The sequence below is a fragment of the Coptis chinensis genome, chromosome 9 (assembly GCF_015680905.1).
Source record: "Coptis chinensis isolate HL-2020 chromosome 9, ASM1568090v1, whole genome shotgun sequence".
NCBI lineage: Eukaryota > Viridiplantae > Streptophyta > Magnoliopsida > Ranunculales > Ranunculaceae > Coptis > Coptis chinensis.
Genome location: NC_141464.1, coordinates 53558300 through 53579352, shown reverse-complemented (window position 1 = coordinate 53579352; position 21053 = coordinate 53558300). Strand labels below are relative to the sequence as shown.

The window sequence follows — 21053 nt, the reverse complement described above, 5'->3', positions numbered from 1 at the left end:
CCTTGGACATAGGTTATGTGAGCATTGACCACAGTTTAGTGCTGTGGCAAATGGGGAAATTCGCCATGGCCCCTGCAACGGTTTATATATGTGGCAACAAATGAAGCTTTCCCCACGGTCTTTAGCCGTTGCCAAAGAGTAGCCATAGGCGCATTGGCAATGGTCCTGCAACTGTGGGAGAATAGACCTAATTTTGTTTATAGGGTAGAGAATCAACACTCTACTTATTTCAAATTTATTTCTTTAAAAAAAAAAAATGTATGTTGGAGTCGTCTACCCAGGGCCATCACAAAATGTATTTTTTTTTTTTTTTTTTTTTTTTGCTATCTAATACAATTACTCTTTACAAAAAAAAAAAAAATGGAAAAACCTGCTGTCTCACTTTTGCTACATGAGAAGAAGCAAGTATGCATGAAGATTTCATCAGCATATACAGCTCCTAAGGCTGCAACCATATACAACCAAACATTCAGATTGGCTAAGGAGTGCACTGAAATACCATAAGAAAATAAATGAGAGCAATGCTCACTTAGATAACTTGATTTCTGATGATACAATCCAGTAAATTTAAATTGGTGACAAGTTTAATGATCGGTTCAAAGTTCAAATTGTTCTTTGATGGAGTATTTCAGGATTCTAATTCGGAGGCCCATTATTTTATAATGGTGGGCTCTTAGTCCTTTAGGCCTCCTCTTTTTTGGACCTTGGATGCTATAAACAGAGTAGGCCTTTCATTCGGCTCAAGTACCCGCCAAGTCATCAATCCGCGTGAAACCTATTAACAACTTTGTATCCATTGATAAAACCCCTAAACCTGTTGATAAACAACGGTCTCGATTTCCTCACAGAAAAACCAAAATCAGAGAAAACATAATTAGTTGCCAGGTCAGCAATCTATGTGAAACTCACCAAACCTAATAACATCCCTCAATTCAAACCATAGACCGGTAAGATTTCACAAATCAGCCACGTCACCAATCCGCATCCTCATTTTAACACTCAAAAATCAATAACAACCGTCGATAGCACAAAACCAAAAACCAACGGCCAAGATTTCCATCTTCCACATACTTCAATTCTATAAATACAAACCCAAAAACCACAATTTCTTCACACCAAAGGTTTCCCACATCTCAAATCTCAAAACTCTTCATTTTAAGCAATGGCAAGAACAAAGCAAACAGCACGAAAATCAACAGGAGGAAAAGCACCAAGAAAACAACTAGCCACAAAGGCAGCAAGAAAGTCAGCACCAGCAACTGGAGGAGTGAAGAAGCCCCATCGTTTCAGGCCAGGGACTGTTGCACTGCGGGAAATTCGGAAATATCAGAAGAGCACTGAGCTACTCATCCGAAAACTTCCATTCCAACGTCTAGTTCGTGAAATAGCGCAAGATTTCAAGACTGATTTGAGGTTTCAGAGTTCGGCTGTTGCTGCTTTGCAAGAAGCTGCTGAAGCTTATTTGGTGGGGCTGTTTGAGGACACGAATCTCTGCGCCATTCATGCCAAGAGAGTGACCATAATGCCTAAAGACATCCAACTTGCTAGAAGGATTCGGGGTGAACGTGCGTAGGGTTAGTTCTGGAATTGCGAAGATGTTTTAGTGATTTAGGTGGCAGGGTTTTGTGTTTTGTTTTAATGTAGTTTGTTGTAATTTTGTATTTTTGTTTACTGAAATAAATTTAGTTATCTGAATATGTTTCTCTATTTTCTGTTTTAATGTAGTTGGTATAATTTTGGGTCTTGAAAATTTCTCTTTTTCTGGGAAACAAAATTGAATTTTGATGTAGCGTGAATAAAGAAAAAAAATTCTGTGAACTAGAAAGATTAGCAATAACGAATAAGTGAGACACAACAAAGAAGTGGAATAAGGGGAGCTACATAAACAGAAGAATTAACACCCAATAGATTGTCTGATTTCCTGGATTGTCTTCCCAAAGGAACTGACGATTGGTGGGTGGAAAATTCTCATATGGACTTCTTTAGCTCCAGCGTCTTTAATCATCTTAACAACTTCTGGTGCAGTGGTGGGAATTGAGTTGTGTAGTGTGTATTACCACTACCCGCTTTCCTTGCAAGGACTTGGCTTGATGGTTTACTATTGCGTTGGAACAGTATTGTGCTCCAGCTGCGGAAAAACACCCTTGACCAGCATTAATATCTGAACCGGGTACTTGTACTGCAACGTCAGTCTACTAGGGATTCAGTTGCTAGTGTCATCCCAATTTGTCTCTTGCTACCGATGACTGCCGTTTGAGGCTGTGCCCATTTTAGCAATCCTAGAAATACAGCAAAAGCTTGGATTGTGTTTAAGCGACATGTAAGTTGACTTTTCACCATGTTTGTCAACCACAAGGACTTCTCCCTGATTCACTTCACGCTTGTATTTTGCCTCTATGAATTCAAACAGAGGCATATGATGCGAAAACGACAGATCCATTGCACCTCCGTCCAATGACTAAAGGCCTACTTGGACCACCACCACCTCGCACATCAATCAACTTGTCATGTGTAAGGAAGAGCATTGAATAAGTTCCTATAAGATGCTTACAAGTATAGTACAAAATATCAGGATATGGATATTTATCGATACTAAATTTCTCGATATGTATTATGGATATATTTCTCTTTGGGAATATTTGACATTATTTTACATGCAAATATCGTAGATATATCTAAAATATCGACAAATATTGTAGATATTATAGATATTTTTTAATATATCATGATACATTATTTATATTTATTTGAAATATAATATTAAATATTAAATAAAATTGTTACATGCACAAAATACCGTCAAATATCTCCAAATATTACAAATATAAAAAATATCATCGAAATATCACCGATATTTATAATCATATATGTTTCTGAACATACGTAATATTTATATATCTTTATTTGAAATCTAAATAAATATCGATAAATATCACGATATATCAGAATATTTTGTACTATGCTCACAAGCATCTATAATACTAACAACAAAAGATATTTCCTGGATGTAGCTATCAAGTGCAGGACAACCTGGGCATGTGAGTCGGTATCAAATATGCGACCTTTTTCCTGAAGTAGTTTTTTCAGTTGTTCATAGTTTAATAGATTACTATTCACAACAGACGAGTAGGACGACCCAAATTGGTCTATCCTCTCAGCGACTAATGGCTGAAGGTCGGTGAGGGATCGTCCACGAAATTGAGCATGCCCAATGACCAAGTCACCAGGGAGTTCGTCCATCTTCGATTCATCCAAGACGTCGTCTGATACATGACGCCAAAATATATCCAATAAACTGCGTTTCTTCAATCCTTTTATGGGTTCGAGAAGTTTATTATTATGGGAAGTAACCACACCTTCCCCATCCCCTTGGCCTTGGAGCTGCTCCGCACCATGTATAAAGTGGCTACAGACACGAGAGGCTTCAGGGTCTCCGTAGACTCCCACCAAAAGGTTATCTTTTTCAAGAACTTTACTTCAGAGTCCAGAACAAGATTTTTAAAAAAAGAAAAAACAGCTTTGATCATGGAATTGGGCTTGGAGTCATTGGAGGAGCATGTCATGTCCCTATGACCCTATATGACTGACTGGCTATTTTTCTATAGTGCAAGGGTATTGTAGTATTTTATTTGTTGGACTGATGTATAAAGAGAGAAACGTTGTTTATAAAAAATAAGCAGAAAATAGTTAAGAACTCAAACTCTAGTTTCAGTGAAGCAAAAATTAGGCTATGCATTCTTTTTGAATCAGAGATTGTTTGTTTATTTTTTATTTTCAGTAACGTTTACAATTTATGAACTCCATATCCTATTTAGTGAACTAGGTTTATTGTTCACTAACTGGGTCTAGTTCATAACAATTGGTATCAGAGCATTCAATCATTGGCAAATTCGGTCTTTGGCAAAGATTATGGAGATGCAAAATGGGGTTTCTCAACTAGCAGAAAGAGTGGAGCGATTTAACAAGTTATTTAAGCTGCTAAATGATATGGGGTATATAGAAATGGAGAAACAAGTTGAAGGACTTTGTCAAAAACACAGAGACGCTATTAGAGACCTTCACTGAAGTTGATATTCCAATTCACCGAGTCGACTCAGAAAAAACACCAAAATATGTAGGGAGAAATCTAACTAGTGAAATGATAACACCATCAATTCCAATCGATGAATCATCAATTGCAGAATCAATTGAACTAGTCAGTGAAGGTAAATCATCATATGCTTTAACTTTCACAGATTCATATGTCGGTTTTTCTGTAAATAATGGAATTGGTATTGCTAGAAACAAATGGGGTGGTTTACTTAAAGTTGTTTCTAAAGATCAAAATGATGTGAGAAATATGATTCTAACCCTTCTTATGTGGACATGTAACTGTGGACTCCCGGTTTTATTTGATGGGAAGTGCGGGAAAATTTGTAAGAATTTAAATGGGGGTGTTGTCTTAGATTCGGTTAAAGTGACCATGATGGTTTGGAAGTTTTGTTATGTTTTGTAAAAATTAAGGTGGTTGTTTGGTAAAGGGAAATGTTATGTTTATGAGATTATGAATAAGTTTCTAGCTGAAAGTGTTGGAATAGTTGGACAAGTTTTGTGTACTGCATTGCAAGATGAGCTTTCAGAGTATTATAAGTTGTTGGTGGCACTTAAGTTGAATCAGGTGGTAGTTTTGGCCAATTATTTCTCGTCGAGAAGGTTGTTGGTTTGGTTTGCTAATTAGCAGATGAGTAAGATGAGATTGATGGCAATCTCTATTGATAGTTGCATGGTTTTGAAAGGAGGTGCAATGACTGGTACAAGTCATAATCATGCTAACTAGTTACACTGTATTGGAGCGGCTTCAGAGAGTATTAACGCTTTAAATAAGAATTCTTATGGAGGTAATATGGGGGTATAAACTTCCACATTCGTAAAGCTTTTGGTACTTTGGATTGGTCTTTTTTTATTAGGACTGATAAATTAGAGAGAGAAATTTGAGAATATTTACTTAATTGATTTTTAATGAGATTATAATGGTTTATATAGAGATAACAAGTTCCTAAAATAGGAACAAACACAAACGGTGCGAGTTTGTACAAACACAAACGGTGGGTTTCTTTCAGAATCGGGGATGCTGCCGCTTCTAAATTGTACTTGAATAGAGTCGCGTCTTGGCTCGCGACTCGACATGCGAGAACAACTTCTAATACTCCCCCTCAAGTTGGAGAGTGAATATCAAGAACTCCCAACTTGCGAATTAATCTCAGAATGGTGTCATTGCCGAGAGATTTAGTGAAGGCGTCAACCACCTGATCTGAGGATGGAACGAACGTAGGAGATAATAACTTGGCCTGTATCTTGTCGAGTAAGAAATGACAGTCCAATTCGATGTGTTTCGTTCGTTCATGAAAAACTGGATTTTGAGAGAGATGGAGGGCGACCTGATTGTCGCAGAACATGTTCATCGGAGAAGGATGAGAGATGCCTAATTCATGCAGAAGGTCTTCAACCATTGAAGTTCACACGCAAGGGTAGCCATGGAATGATTTTCGACTTCAGCAGAAGAACGGGATATAGTGCTCTGTTTTTTGTTTTCCAGGATATAGGGAGAACCAAGAAAAGTGCAATAACCACTAGTAGAACAACGAGTGACAGGGCAACCAGCCCAATCAAAGTCACAGAAACCAGAGATGTGTAAAGAACTATTAGCGGATAAGAGAATCCATTTGTTGATCGAACCTTTAAGGCAGCGGAGTATACGATGAGCAGCATCTAGATGTGGAGTCCGTGGGGACTGTATGAAACAGCTGAGATAATTAATAGAATAAGTGATATTTGGACGTGTAACTGTGAGATATAAGAGACACCCAATCAAGCGACGATAGACAGTAGGATCTTGAAGTAATGTGCCATCATCAATATGGAGGTTGATATTTTGTTCCATAGGGAACTCAGAAATACGACCACCAGTGGTACCACAATCAGACAGAATGTCCAAAAGACATTTGCGCTATGTAAGAAATAATCCTTCCTTAGAACGAGCCACCTCAATACCCAAGAAATATTTTAGACGTCCCAAGTCCTTGATATATAATTTTGCTTCTAAGAAATGCTTAAAGTTCTAAATGAGAGATGGATTGTTACCTGTGATCAGAATATCGTCCACATAAACAAGAACAAATATAGAATCAGAACCACAAATATTAGTGAATAGAGAATAATCAGACTTAGACTGAGTGAAGCCAGCAGTGATAAGAGTGGTAGATAGTTTGACAAACCATTGCCGAGAACCCTGCTTGAGTCCATATAAGGACTTATTGAGGCGACAAATCCTGTGCTCTTCTGTTTGGTAAATCCAGGAGGTAAGGTCATATAGACAGTTTCATCCAAATCGCCTTGGAGAAAGGTATTATGGACATCCAGCTGATGAAGGGACCAATTTCTGATAGCATCAATGGAGAGAAGTAATCGAATAGTGACTAAGTTAGTAACGGGTGCAAAAGTGTCATGATAGTCTTGGCCTTCAATTTGATTGTAACCCTTGGCAACAAGACGAGCTTTGTAACGTTCAATAGAACCATCTGAATGATATTTAATCTTGAAAACCAATTTACAACTAATATTCTTATGATGAGAAGATAACGGAACAATAATCCATGCATAACTGTTCCAAAGATGCAATTGCAGCAGCCATAGCAGCTCTCCATTCTGGAATTTTGACAGCTTGAGAACTGAAGTAACTGAAGAAGATATTTTAGACAAAAAAACTTTATGACAAGTAAAAAATTAGTGTCAGAAACATTGAAAGCTATATGATATGGAGGTGTTAGGGTTAGGGTTTGGATTGAAATTAGGCTGATACTATGATAAATTAGAGAGAGAGATTTGAGAATATTTACTTAATTGATTTCTAATGAGATTACAATGGTTTATATAGAGATTACAAGTTCCTAAAATAGAAACAAATACAAACGGTGCGAGTCTGTACAAATACAAACGGTGGATTTCTAAACAGGATGCGAAGCACGGGCGCGCTCTAATTGTAATTGAATAGAGCACGTGAGCGCTATGCACTGTGACTTGCATAACAACTTCTAATAAGGACAGTACGAGCTTTTGAGTTCTGTGATACTTTTGTTCCTTGGATCAAGCTGACCCCTTACCTTCGCTTCTGTTATGTTTTGTTGACGATGTCATTAGTAAAGGAATTTCCAGAATCACTCAAGGCCCACTTATTACTCAAATAAGGTATTCACATGGTGCTAATTCTCCTACTCAAAAGGTCTATGTGAATGCTGTGTTGGTATTTGGTATGGGATTTATTCTACTCTTAAAAGATTTTATGAATCTTTTTCAACTATTTGGAGAAAAATCTGGGCAAATAATTAGTGACAAAAAAATGCCAAGTGTTCATTGGTAAAGCAGTTTGGCATCATAAAGACTCAATTATCTCTGCTCTTGGTGTGAGAGTGGGCTCCATTCCTTTGAAGTATTTCAGTGTACCAATTTATATTGGTAATCGAACTACAGCTCAAGTAATGCCAATGCCAACAGCTGATAAAGTGCGAACACAGCTCTCTTGTTGGGAATGGCATTTATTCATTATGAAGGGAATAGTGCACCTAGTCAAATTTGTGATCCATATCCAATTGATCTTTAGTTTCTCCATTTATTCATGGCCTTTTCATTTGCTCAAGAAAATGGATACTGAGATTGGTAGCTTTATTTGGACTGATGGTCCAAACCAAAAGCCTTTGATTATAGTTGTTTGGCACAAACTGTGTGATCCGACCGAAGAAATGGGAATAAATATTCACAAGTTGTCAGATCTTAATCGTACCTCCGTGCTGAAACTAATTAACTGGGACTTTATGATTCTGATAAATGAATGGTCTGATTTCAGGCGAAAGAACTTCTTCATGGGGTATAAGAGGCCGGGCTCATCTATGTGGTATGGTCTTAAGAGGCAGGTTCCTTTCTTCGAGCTTAATACCGAATGGATTCTTGATAATGGTGAAAGTATTAATTTCGAAACTTTAGACATTCCAAGTCACATTCATCCTCTGCATGGTGACCCTTTGGTGCAAGAGTTTGTGAGATTTCTACTTTGTCGTGTGTGCTCCCCACTTTTTGAAATGGTGAGAAGTTGGGTTTTGGATGGGGAGTGGAATGTGAATTATGTAGAATTCTTTGTGTTGGGTAGGTTAAAGAGTGGAGTTCCTATTGTTAAGATTGATTAGGTTGAAGATACAGCTGGGAAGATGCTTGGTCGGACACTTGTTACCAAACAAATAGGGTCTCCGGACAAAGTTGTCAACAAAGTCTAGCTACTTCTGCGAAAAGTTTTCTCTTGTCAGTGACGCATGCTTTGCCATCACTCATGACCGTACAAACCTTGGTCCTCTTATCATTTCTGGTAGAAAGGCAGGAACCTGCATCAAAGACCCAACAAAAAAATGTCCTAACATAACTAGTAAGGTACCTATTGGCGGTGTTAGAGGAATCACGTACGGATGAAGCTATTGCTAAAGTCATTGAAGGTTTGGATTCTAATGCAACAGATAGAGTTGCTTCGCTGAAACAAGTGAAGGAGCTATATAAACTTTTTCGTGCACATGATTGCACCATGTTCGAGATCAATTTCCTTACTAAAACTTCTAATAACCAGTTGGTACCCGCTGATGCAAAGTTGAGCTTTGAGGATAATTCCACTTGCTGCCAGAAAAGAGAGCTTTGCATTTCATGATTCATCACGGATAAAGATGATTTAAATCATATTGGTCTAGACAATGTGCTTGGGTGGGGTTCATGATGAATGGTGCAGGATTGGCATCAACACAGGACTGTCCTTTATAAGCAGTATAATAAGGTTCCCAACTTTCATCCTTGAGGACAAAGATGTTTACAGGGGAAGGTATTGTCATGTCGTCCCTATTGGACTGACTAGCTATTTTTCTATAGTGCAAAGGTATTGTAGTATTTTACTTGTTGGACTGATGTATAAAGAGAGAAATGTTGTTTAGAAAAATTAAGCAGAAAATAGTTAAGAACTCAGGCTCTATAGAGATTAGGCTCTGCCATTCTTTTTGAATAAGAGATTGTTTTGTTTATTTTTCATTTTCAATTATTGTACATTTACTATTCATGAACTCCATTTACTATTCAGTGAACTAGGTTGTGAACTCGGATTTACTATTCACAAACTCGCTTTAAAATACTAACTCGGTCTAGTTCATAACAGAGCATAGCTTCAAATTGCAAGAAGTTTCGGGGATAATAATTTCATAGAAGATGGTTTTGAAGAATAACAAGAAACACATGAAACACGAGAAACCAGGGATCGGTTAAGAGAGATTGGTGGTAGTTTCCATTAAGGCGAAGAACAAAGTTGTACAAGAACTTCAAATCTTCAATCCAACGTGTGTCTATATATATATATATATATAGTCTGTACTAATGAGGTGGTTTTTAATATTTTAGAGTACGTTTATTTAGCACTTTAGCAGACATTAGTAACTGTGGTTTCCAATAATAAGTAGGATTACTAAATAAAGTAAAACAAAAAACAAGAAAAGAGTCCAAGAACCAATTTTGGGAAAAAATAACTCTAGAGGACACTATTTTTTTTAATAACTCACAACGAAAATTTCAGCATTAAATAACCCACAAACCCACAATTTCAATTTTAAGTAATCCTCAAGGAATAAGTTGGCCCGTCCTTCTTACTTTTTTTAAAATACTAGTTTTACCCCTCCGTGTTATTATATATATAGAGCATAATTTTTTTAAATACCATTTTTACCCCTCTGTGTTATGTTTATAAAGAAAAAAAATTGGTGATTGTTTGTACCCAAATAGGTGAATATACCTCATACAATGTGTTGCAGTCATACCCCAAATATGTATGAAGCATTAATTGTTTATACTCTAATAGGTGTTCTTACTAACTATAACTCATGTTGATATATGAACAATGATTGTTCATACGAACATTGATTGTTCATACCTCATGTTTGTTATACCTCATGTTTGAGGTATGAACAATACTCCAATAGGTATTCTTACTAATTATACGCTTTGTTGAGGTATGAACAATGATTGTTTATATAAACAATTCATATGAACAATTATTGTTTATAACTCATATTGAGGTGTTCATACCCCAAATAGGTGTTTTTACTGATCATACATTATGTTGAGGTATGAACAATGATTGTTCACAGCTCATGTATGTTGAGGCATGAACAGTGATTGTGCATAACTCATGTTGAAGTATGAACAATGCTTGTTCATAGCTCATGTTGAGGTATAAACAATGTTCATATATATAACCCCAAATGGGTATGAACAATGTTGATGTATAAACAGTGATTGTTCATACCCCAAATAGGTGTTCTTACTAATCATACATTACGTTGAGGCATGAACAATGATTGTTCATAGCTCATGTTGAGATATGAACAATTCAATGATTGTTCATACTATATACATCGGGTCCTGTCAGTTGGGCCTGACTGTTTATTATTTCACATTAGGGGTATACTTGACCTTTTATTTACCCAAATAGGTATTTTTTATTTCGTGTCAAGGGTATACTTGACCTTTTATCTACCCAGTCCTTGTGAGTGATTAAAAAAAAAGTAGTGTTGAGAGTTATACTTTTTCGGCCTTTTTGTCACTCCCTGAAGAATTTTTTTGCAATACTATTGTTATGCCATTAGTAACAGTTGTTTTCCAATTTAGGTAGGGGGAATTGATCAGTGTATACATTTGTGTACTATTTTGGGCAATCATGAATATATTCAAAATTTAGTTTTGGAGGGAGATGTTTTATAATAAGTGCGACATGCAATGGTGTGTTTATAAACATGGTTCATGGTTCAAAACATTTCTGTAGACGTGTATTATCTCCACCACATTAAACAACCCCAAGATTGATTTTATAAATGCCTTAAGATCAACACAATACAGTCTTCAATGAGTCAGTCTCAAGTACGTCTAATGGAAGTAATACTATGTACCAGACATCCTTGTAGCCCTGCCTCAATGCCCTTCAACTCCAGGGAAAGAACATTTCTAGATTTGCAAGCACTACCAAAGGAAGGGCTTTTTGTGTCCCTTTTTAAGTGACACAAAAAGTCATTTGTGCCACTTTTGAAATGATTTCTCAAGTGACATAACAATCCTTGACACATAAAGTTCAACTAAAAGTGACATAAAAGACTTACTAAATATGTCACTTTCTGTTAACAAAACGACACATAAGAATAGCCTCTTGTGTCACTTTTAAGGAAGAGCGTCACATGGTTTGTCAAAAACAATACATTATGTATACTAATTGTGCCAGTTTTGGGCAAGAGCGTGATATAGGTACGTCAAAAGCGTCACGAAACCCCCCCACTTCTTGTGTCACTTTTGAGAATTAACTGCATGTAAATCATATGAAAAAGAAAGCGTCGCATAAGAATGGTTAGTTGTGTCACTTTTAACATATATTATGTCGCTCTTCCCAAAAGTGAAATTAGTGTACATTTTATTTATTTATTTTTTTTTAAATTTGTTCTCATTTTTGTATTTGATCATATACATTAATTTCTTAACCTGCATCCTATTACGTCATAACCAAAATATCATTAACTTGCTTTATGACATAAACAACATCAAGATTATCAAAACTTCACAACCAAAATTGCATTAACCAGCTTTATGATTGAAACATCCACTCGGGAAAAAAGAGACAACATTCAAAACAGCTAACTTCTATTGATTTCATCGATCAAACTAAGTTTCTATCATCTAGTTTGACTTCCAACAAAATAAGTCATTCCAATACCAAAAGAATTATAATAAAGCAAACAAAAAGTAAATTACGTGAAGCTAACATTATCCAAAACACCTAGCTGCCATCCATTCATCTATTAATCGATCCATGCATCCGCATTACGAAGTTCTCATTCTACTATAACTATACAAAATTAAAGAGCAAGTGAATCAAGAAGGGTACGTGATAAGAGTCCAAAACTGTAGTTTTAACCCCTTAATAGTATTATATTTAGGCCAATTATATTTATAATAAGTAAGAGTTGGTAATATTTACGTGTTTTTGTGTATTTCAGGTCTTAGAATCAATTTTGTGAAGAAATATGTCACTTTTGTAAGAGAAAGGAGTCAAATTGCTTGCTAGAGAAGTTTTATGGTTAAAGCCCAAGTTTCAAGGATAAAAAGTCTTTTTAAAGCTTAGTCGAAGCTGAGAAGTCAAAGTCAACGCATGTAGAAAAAGAACATAAAAGTCAACAAAACTTTCGCAGGCCGTATCTTTGGACTCAGACTTTGGAATTGAGCCTATTATATATCAAAATTACCAGCTCCAAAAGAGCTTTTTAATGGTCCAAGCCTTGACCCAATAAGAGTAGTAAAAGTGGACGAAAAGGGTATTATAGTAAATTCTATCAAGAAAACCTTTTTTGGACTTAAGTAATTAGGTTTTGGGCTTGATTTAGTGGCCCAAAACACAGCTCCGAAGCCCATGCATGAAATTGTAAACTTAACCCTCTCTTATATAAAGAGGATGAAGGCAAAACTTTGTTCTCTCTCTCTCCCACTTAGTTTAGTTTAATTAGGGTTTAATATTAGCTATCTCCTACCTCTTCCCTTTAGTTTAATTAAGTAATTAGAGTTTATAATTGTAGCCTCCATAAAACCTCCATTAAAATACTTTCAAGTTATTATTATTATTCAATTCAATTGCTTCTCTTTCTATTATTTCTTCTTCTTATTTTGTTATTCATGATAGTCCCATGAATCAAAGCTAAACCTCCATTATAGAGGGTTTGAATGAAACTTTGATGAAGACTTGATTTGTTAGTATAGAATTGTTGGTTAGAACTTTAAGTTTAGGTTTTTCTAGACTTAGAAATAAGAAGAGTTTAATCTAAACTAGAGAATAGTGAGTTTTGCCATGAGAATGGAAAACAAAATTTCTCTCATGCTAATTAGTTATGACTAGAGATACCATAATTGATTATGGATCATTAAAGGTCTAATCTTTATGTTTGAACATTGTGTTTGAATGTAAAGATTAAAGTTTCGCAACAAACTCTATGCTAACATGTTAAGTATTAATTAAAGTGGATTTCAATCTCTCTTTATTCTTCTCCATATTTTATTCAAGTCATATTCAATTGCTTTAATTAAATTAGTATAAGTTAAATTCATATATTTAGTTTAGTAGTATAAATTCACATCCATAAATATTGCTCTTACCACTGTTTCTTTGTATTTGATTAGTTGAATTCGTTTAAGTCTAGAGCGTTAAGAGTGGAACGATTCCGTACTCTATATATTGCATGAATATATATGTGAGAGTAAAAAATAAATAATTGATAATGTAAGAATAAGTTAGAGAAATCTAGGGCAGTTTTTACATATATCAATACGGTATATTGCACAGATAAAAAAAAAAATCGATGAAAAAAGTATACGTTAGCAAGAGAGTCCAGTAGTAAGTAACTTTGGTTCTGCCATATCTTAATTATCACGTTAGCAAACAACGCTATACATATTGCATTGGGACTTATAGATAGTGCATAGGAAGAGAGGTGAGAGCATTAGTGAGGATGGTAAGGAATGTTCATATTCGTACTTTCTTCTATCAGTAGAGTTGTTTTCTTTTTGATAGTTAATTTTATATGTAATATATATGAAGCATCATCCATGGGAAACCATCAAGTGTTAGAAAACCTGGTATATGTTCACATGCTTCTACCAAGATTGGGTGACCATTTGGTTCTTTTTTATTGGATCTCCGCAAACATTGTTAATTGCATTGTCGTTGTCGGTAGAGCTTTCTATGACTGATGAACAAGTTAATCTGTCAACAATATTCAATGAAATACTATTAATTATTTAAAGTAGGGTTTCCAATGGAGAACACTGCTTTAGCTATAACAATTATATGAGTAACATACTACTGTAAATCTATATGTATATGCCTTTCAAAATGAACAGTTCTACCGCTCCATGAAATGTGCTAGTAACTACTAACTTCTAACAAGCTGAAAATATCTGAAGCTGGATGACTTTTGGTATGTAACATTTAAGACTAGATACTATACCGATGAGCTAAATGAAAAAAGCAGGAGGTCAATTGATCTGAGTCTCTGGAAGATTGAAGAAATTAGTAATCTCCCCGAATAGAAAAACAGGTATGTGTCCTATCTTGAAGCAGGATCCATCTTTTATATTGTTGTGACACCAGATTGTTGAAAAATTAAGGGTCGACTTATTAGCGAATATTATTTCTTAACCATGGCTGGGAATTGGGATGGAAGAAAAAGTATATCTCTAAAGAAAGAGGTGGAAAAAAAGGAAAGAAATAAATTGAGAGGCTTGTCATTTCAAACAAAGTAAAGAGAAGAAAAAACACCAACAAATGAGTATAAAAGCTGATTGTACGTCATAGAATTGATATATTCCCATATTGCATAGTTTAAAACAGTATATACTGTAATGATACCTCTACACTAGTGTCAAAAGAGGGCTATCAACTGAAAAACTCAGGACCGCCAGATAATAAAGAGTGATCAAGTAAGTCGATCTTACCGCATAGTAGATAACGTCTAGTACAGTATAGACCCACACTTGCTCCCACATATATCCAATAAATACAAGAGGGTTATCTCTAGTCATGAAGAAAGTAGACAGGAATATATCAGTTGACTCTACCGAGCATTTACTGTAGGTTGACCCAAGTTGTTGAGCTTTTGATGATGATATATTGATCCATTAAATCCAAACACAGAACTCTAAAAGTAAATATTTTTCGTTCTCAACAGGTATGATTGTGGAGTGTTTATGCTAAAGTACGTTGACTTGCTTAGCAAGGCCAGATATCAACACATGGCAGCACTTGAGCACATGAAAAATAAGTAGACAATGAACTACTTGAAATATAACATCAACGTCATATAAATATTCCTATTAACTCCCTTGTACGTGTAGCTGATGATGGAGTTTGATGTATGATTTCAACACAAACATCATCAAACTATACAATTCTTGATATATTCTCTTTGAGATAAAGTACATAACTAACTCATAAGTGCCTAGTTAAAGAATTAGTAAACAGTGATAAAGCTCCTCATATAAAAAGCCTAAGCAATCTCAATTCATGTTGTAGTATATCCAATGAGAAAATCATACCCTAGCCAACATGAAAACAAAGTTATATCCTAAATTTGCAAGAAATTGCACGTCAAAAAAAAGAAAAAAAAAGAGGGGATAAAGACGTGGGGCAGGACAATAGGAGACTCGAGTCAATGAATAGTTATGAGCTTCTAGGAAAGTGATGGCCTTTGGGTAGGAATTATGGCCAGGAGTAGGAGTAGGACTAGTATACAAACTAACATTTTATAAGGTAGGATGTCCAACATCTAACAACCCGTAGGACAGTTGAACGAAAGAGTATGATCAGTTGAGTTGAACTTGAGCCACCTGAAAAACAAACAACCCCAAAAATGAACAAACAAAACAAATTAAACAATAAAGTCACATAAAATATATAGAACAAGGATGTCATCTACACATACTGGTTGTGTTTTCAAACACTGTACCACAATGGATTTCCAATTCCAGCAGCATCTCTAATGCATTCATCCTATTCTAGGTATAGTAATTCTTCAGTAGTCAATCAGCTCAATGGAAAACAAAAATATACTTAAATAAGTAAAATGACATTTAAATAAGATATAACAGACAATCAAACAGTAATTACCAAGTAGAAGCATGATGGAAAACTCCTTCACTGTTGACTACCCTTAAGATGAATTCAAAAGTTATAAGTTACAAAGGTCAAGTGTAGAAAGAGATATCATATAAATGAAAATGAGGAAGTAACTCAAGGTGCGCAATTAGTTGATGTCTCTTCTAACAGAGACATAGGATACTGGGTCTCATGAAATTTTGGTGCCTAGAATAGTATACTTAACAAGATGTTTCAAACTTTGGATTAAAGTTTCAAATTCTGTGAATGGTGGTGGTTTTAAAGCGGCTGTTGCATACTCTGCTGTTGCATAGAGTTATAGTGGTATGACAGAATAATAATATCGCTACATTAAGCATGGTCTAGCCGATATAACTGATATATATAAGTATTTTAAGCGATAGTAATATAGATCAAACCACATTAGTGTTTGTTTAACCATCGATATTTCAGATATATTGTTGAGGAATTTACAGCAAAATGCATTTCACAATTTTCGATATAGTCCAGATATTTTAAAAGTAGAAACAAAAAAAAGATATATCCAAAATATGCACATATAGGTTCTGATATATTCATCGTAAGAGAGGGGGGAGGCTGGGGAGATAATTTCAAACCCAAGTGTTTGTTTTCTCAAAGAATCTCAAAATGCACACTATATCCAGGGAAATAGAAACCTCAAGAGGTCTTTAAGAGAGGGGGGGAGGGTGGGGAGAGTCCAAGTTCTCAACCTAACAGAGTCCCACTTCTCAACCGATTTCCATCTCTCTATTTTAAGATTTTAGAACCACCTCCCTTAATTATTTTAAATTTCTAATCAGTTCTTTTCTTTTTAAACAATTTGCAAAAACTCTCCCACTTTACTGAAATTAGAATTAGTTTCATATTATTTAAAATAATTTAAAAAACCTCTTTCACATTACTAAAATTATATTTAATCCCTCCTAATATTTTTATATTATTTTTTAGATTAAAAATAAAATTCAAAAAATCATACTATCGGAGACATAGGTTAGAGCGACAAAAATCATACTATCTGAGAAATATTAGAGCGACGCGTTTAAAGCCTTGAAAAAACACCGACGCCTAGCACGGTTTGCATACTTGTAGAAATACAAAGAGAAGTCCAAATTCTCTTCGGTGGCAAAAGAATGCAGATTTTTCCAATAGATTCCATCTATCCTTTAAACAATTTTCTAATTGGAGATATATGCTTAAATCATCAAAGTGAATCACTTTAAAAAAAAAAAAAAAAAAAAAAGTGAATCACAACTCAGTCATAATCAAAATCCAGAAAAACCTTTATTTATATTATTTTTTAGTTACTCAAAATACGAGCTAGGTGATTAATGCAAATGCTCGCCTAAGTAAATAGGAAATACAAAGCGAAGTCCAAATTCTCTTCCGTGGCAACAGAATGCAGATTTTTCTAATAGATTCCATCTATCCTTTAAACAATTTTCTAATTGGAGATATATACTTAAATCATCAAAGTGAATCACTTTACCAAAAAAAAAAAAAAAGATCAAAGTGAATCATAACTCAGTCATAATCAAAATCCAGAAAAACCTTTATTTCTATTATTTTTTAGTTACTCAAAATACGAGCTAGGTGATTAATGCAAATGCTCGTCTAAGTAAGCAGGCTTTGTATGAGCAAAAAGGATAATAAAATCTTTAAAATAAACAAGATTCCCGTAGCAGCACATGTCCAAGGCTCCAAACACCACTTCCAAGTCTAAACTATCAAAATGTACACTACTAAAGAACCATGTAGTTTAATAGTTGTAACATATCCCATTGTACAAAAGGCTAGTAAGACTAAAAGCTGTAGCAGAGCGGAGACATATGTACTGCAAAATCATAATAGTGCATGTTTTCAAAAAATCAAGTGTTATATCATTACTTTCATATTCATACATCCAAATTCATGCTTAGACAAGAACAATGCATATGCTGGAAATTATATACTCACTCGTTCACACATTTGGCTAGTGTCACTGGTACAAAGCTACTTTGTTTTTTCTTATCATTAACACTATACTCCTACCCCCACACACCCTCTAATAGTAAACAAGGTGGACATACCGTACATGGGAAAAGAGAAATTGCCAAACTTATCACTTCCAGCTAAAAAGCAGCCACCACCTTCATCTACAGACCAACATCGAGCAGCCTCTCTGAGAAAACAAGTAAAAGACTATTAAGACAATGAATTTTCATGTTGTTGTCTATTAGGTTGAGTCCAATGGTCCCATATCCCCATAAAAGTGGAGTGGGAAGTGGTCCGGTTGTTTTTACTTTTCATCTGGATTTCACTCTCTCTATATAGAGTTATTTTGAGGAATGCAGAGTGCATTCTACTTGAGATCAATTGGAGTGGTTTGGAAAAACACAAATGAGAAAAACAACAATATGTCATTTGGGGTCATTTGAAGTGAAGTAGTATGGTTTGTATCCCCACCAAATTTGAAAGGTGTCAAACTATTCCAGTTAGAGTGGAGTAGAATGTTTCACACCATTGGTTGAACAATTACTATTTTGTATTCTTACTAGCTAGGGTATGCCCGTGCCATACGGCATTGATGAACTCGACGCGCCTATCTCCTCTACCAGCCCAATTGGTCATTATCCATAAGCCTAATAGCATCAATTGGGACAGCCCTATATTAGTACTATGTTAAATTTGGAGGCCCAACAGTTTATAGGCAAGTCCAGTGTTTATAAGCTCAGCCGCAATTGTTGACTTCTGAGTGATTTTTGGATAGATCATATTGATACTGATTTGGTTTAACAAAATTGTATATGTGGTTGTCATTGCTGATGAGAGATCGCTAATTCACTATAGGCATCTTCTTCTGGAGTCAAACAAATGCATGATTAAAATTATTAAGACAAGATGATCACTCATCAACACCTGGTAATTATATTCTGATAAAGAAACAAGGAGAAAATTTTCACTCAAATGCTATCTGTAGAAGTTGAGTCGTACAATATTTGCGCAGGTTATCATCTGCACATCACATCTTCCTAAAAATGGAAGCTGATTCATGGGTGTTGTTGGCTGCAACAATATTTGCAACTTCATTTCTGTTCTTATTGAAGGGATTCATTAGTCGCTCTCGTTTAAAACTACCACCTGGTCCAAAACCATGGCCTATCCTCGGAAACCTGAACCTTATTGGTTCCCTACCCCATCAATCCATCCATGATCTATCCCAGACATATGGACCGATGATGCAACTCCAGTTCGGTTCATTTCCAGTGGTAATTGGCTCATCAGTTGAGATGGCCAGAGAGTTCCTTAAGATCCATGATCTGAACTTTGCCTCTCGACCATATACCTCTGCTACCAAGTACACCAACTACGACCAGAACGATGTCATTTGCTCCTTATGGTCCACAGTGGCGTCATGGGCGGAGTTGTTTACCATGAAAAGACTTGATTCTTTTCAGTATATAAGGACTGAAGAGTTACATTTATTCCTCTCTGGTATCTACGCTTCATGTGGTAACCCAGCGACGCTGGTGTCTACGCAATATATCCAGAATGATTTTGGGTAAGAAGTACTTGGATGAAGCGAGGAATTGAAAAAGATAATAAAGGAGTGGTTTGTGCTTAACGGGGTGTTCAAATTGGCGATTTTATACCAGGGATCAACAACTTATATGAAACGGATGAAATGAAAAAAATTGATCATTTTCTTGAGCTTGCAATAGATGAACACATTGCCAGGAAAGAAGATAAATTGAGTAAGTTCATGACGAAGGATATGTTGGACGTGCTATTACAGTTAGCTGATGATCCGAATCCTGATCTTAAATTCTCTCGGCTTAGAATCAAAGGCCTTACCCTGGTATACTATACTAATTGTCTTAAATATTTTTTTATAAAAGTTGGTCGTTTAACTTTTAATTTTCAGAAGAAATGCTAGGGATCCACCCCGTTAGAGAGTTGCACCAATAAAATGAATTATTAACAACAATAGCTTGGGAATAAAAAACGTGTCACTGATAAAACCCATTTAATCTTAGGAACGCGCAGAACCTTATTCTCTTTTAACAGAGGTGAGTTTACCAAAAGAACATGGGGGTGCAATTTTTCGAGGGTGAAAACTGCGCTCTCATGTTTTTCAGGGAAACTACTGCGGCTGAACCCCAACTCACAAGTGTCACAACAACCACGACTCATTTTAACCCCCTTGGATGCCTCTTTTTATTTTCAACTTTCATAGAAGCAGCTTTATACTATTCTTTGTTCGTTTTAGGACCTATTAGCAGGTGGGACTGACACCTCAACAACCGCAATAGAATGGGCAATGTCGGAACTATTGAAACATCCTGAGATAGTTGAACAAGCAACTGAAGAGGTAGATAGGGTAATTGGGAGAAATAGATGGGTAGAGGAGAAAGACATACCAAATTTACCATACATAAAAAGTATAATGCTTGAGACAATGAGAATGCACCCAGTGGTACCATTACTAGCACCGCATTTGGCTCGTGAAAATTGCAAAGTTCACGGCTACGACATTCTACGAGGAACGCGAGTATTTGTAAATACATGGAGCATAGGGCGTGACCCGACGTTGTGGGATGCACCAAATGAATTCCGACCTGCGAGATTCAAGGGAAGAGAAATTGATGTCGTAAAGGGTCAAAATTTCGAGCTACTGCCTTTTGGATCTGGGAGGAGGATGTGTCCAGGCTATAATCTTGGGCTAAAATTGATTGAGTCTGGTTTGGCTAATCTTTTACATGGATTCACTTGGGAATTGCCTAATCAAATGAAACCTCAGGATTTGAATATGGAAGAAGTTTTTGGACTCTCTGTACCGAAAAAAGTTCCATTGGTCGTTGTAGCAGAACCTCGTCTACCCCATAACCTCTATTCAGCCGTGTAATTTAATGTGTGCCGGTTGTTGCTGTGTTGTTATTTACAAAATAATCTGGACAAGCCTTCATCTGTTTTTTGTTTCTATTATGCCAAATGGGATCTTGAAAACAACACATGAGGAAGTTCGGAAATAAGTGCTCATCCAGCTTGATTTAGTTGGCTGCAGAGCATGACACCCGAATCTCTTTCTATAGGCAGAGCACATTATCCCGTAGAAGGTAGAATTGTCTATAGAAATCAGGGCCGGCCCTGACTTTTATAAGGTCCTATGCGGGCTCACTTAAAAGAGACCTTTTTTCTCTTATTCTTTTAAAGAAAATCTATTGTGCACAGGTTGTAGGTGTACACGTCAATCGAGACCACTCATCAGGCAAGGGTACGCGTGTATTGCTCCAAAATATACTGGAATCAATGGCCCTCA

At 35.8% G+C, this 21053-nt stretch overlaps 1 protein-coding gene and 1 pseudogene across 2 annotated transcripts; both read left to right on the top strand.

Moving 5' to 3' along the window:
- Positions 1 to 1107: 1107 nt before the first annotated feature.
- LOC147476696 (histone H3.2) lies at positions 1108 to 1695 on the top strand. Its single transcript, XM_086584298.1, has one exon. The coding sequence runs from the start codon at positions 1163 to 1165 to the stop codon at positions 1571 to 1573; it is 411 nt and encodes a 136-aa protein (XP_086440424.1). The 5' UTR covers positions 1108 to 1162; the 3' UTR covers positions 1574 to 1695.
- Positions 1696 to 18583: 16888 nt separating this feature from the next.
- Positions 18584 to 20834, top strand: LOC147476695 (trimethyltridecatetraene synthase-like; annotated as a pseudogene). Its single transcript, XR_015207832.1, has 2 exons — positions 18584 to 19592; positions 20004 to 20834. The product of XR_015207832.1 is annotated as a trimethyltridecatetraene synthase-like (transcript).
- Positions 20835 to 21053: the final 219 nt, after the last annotated feature.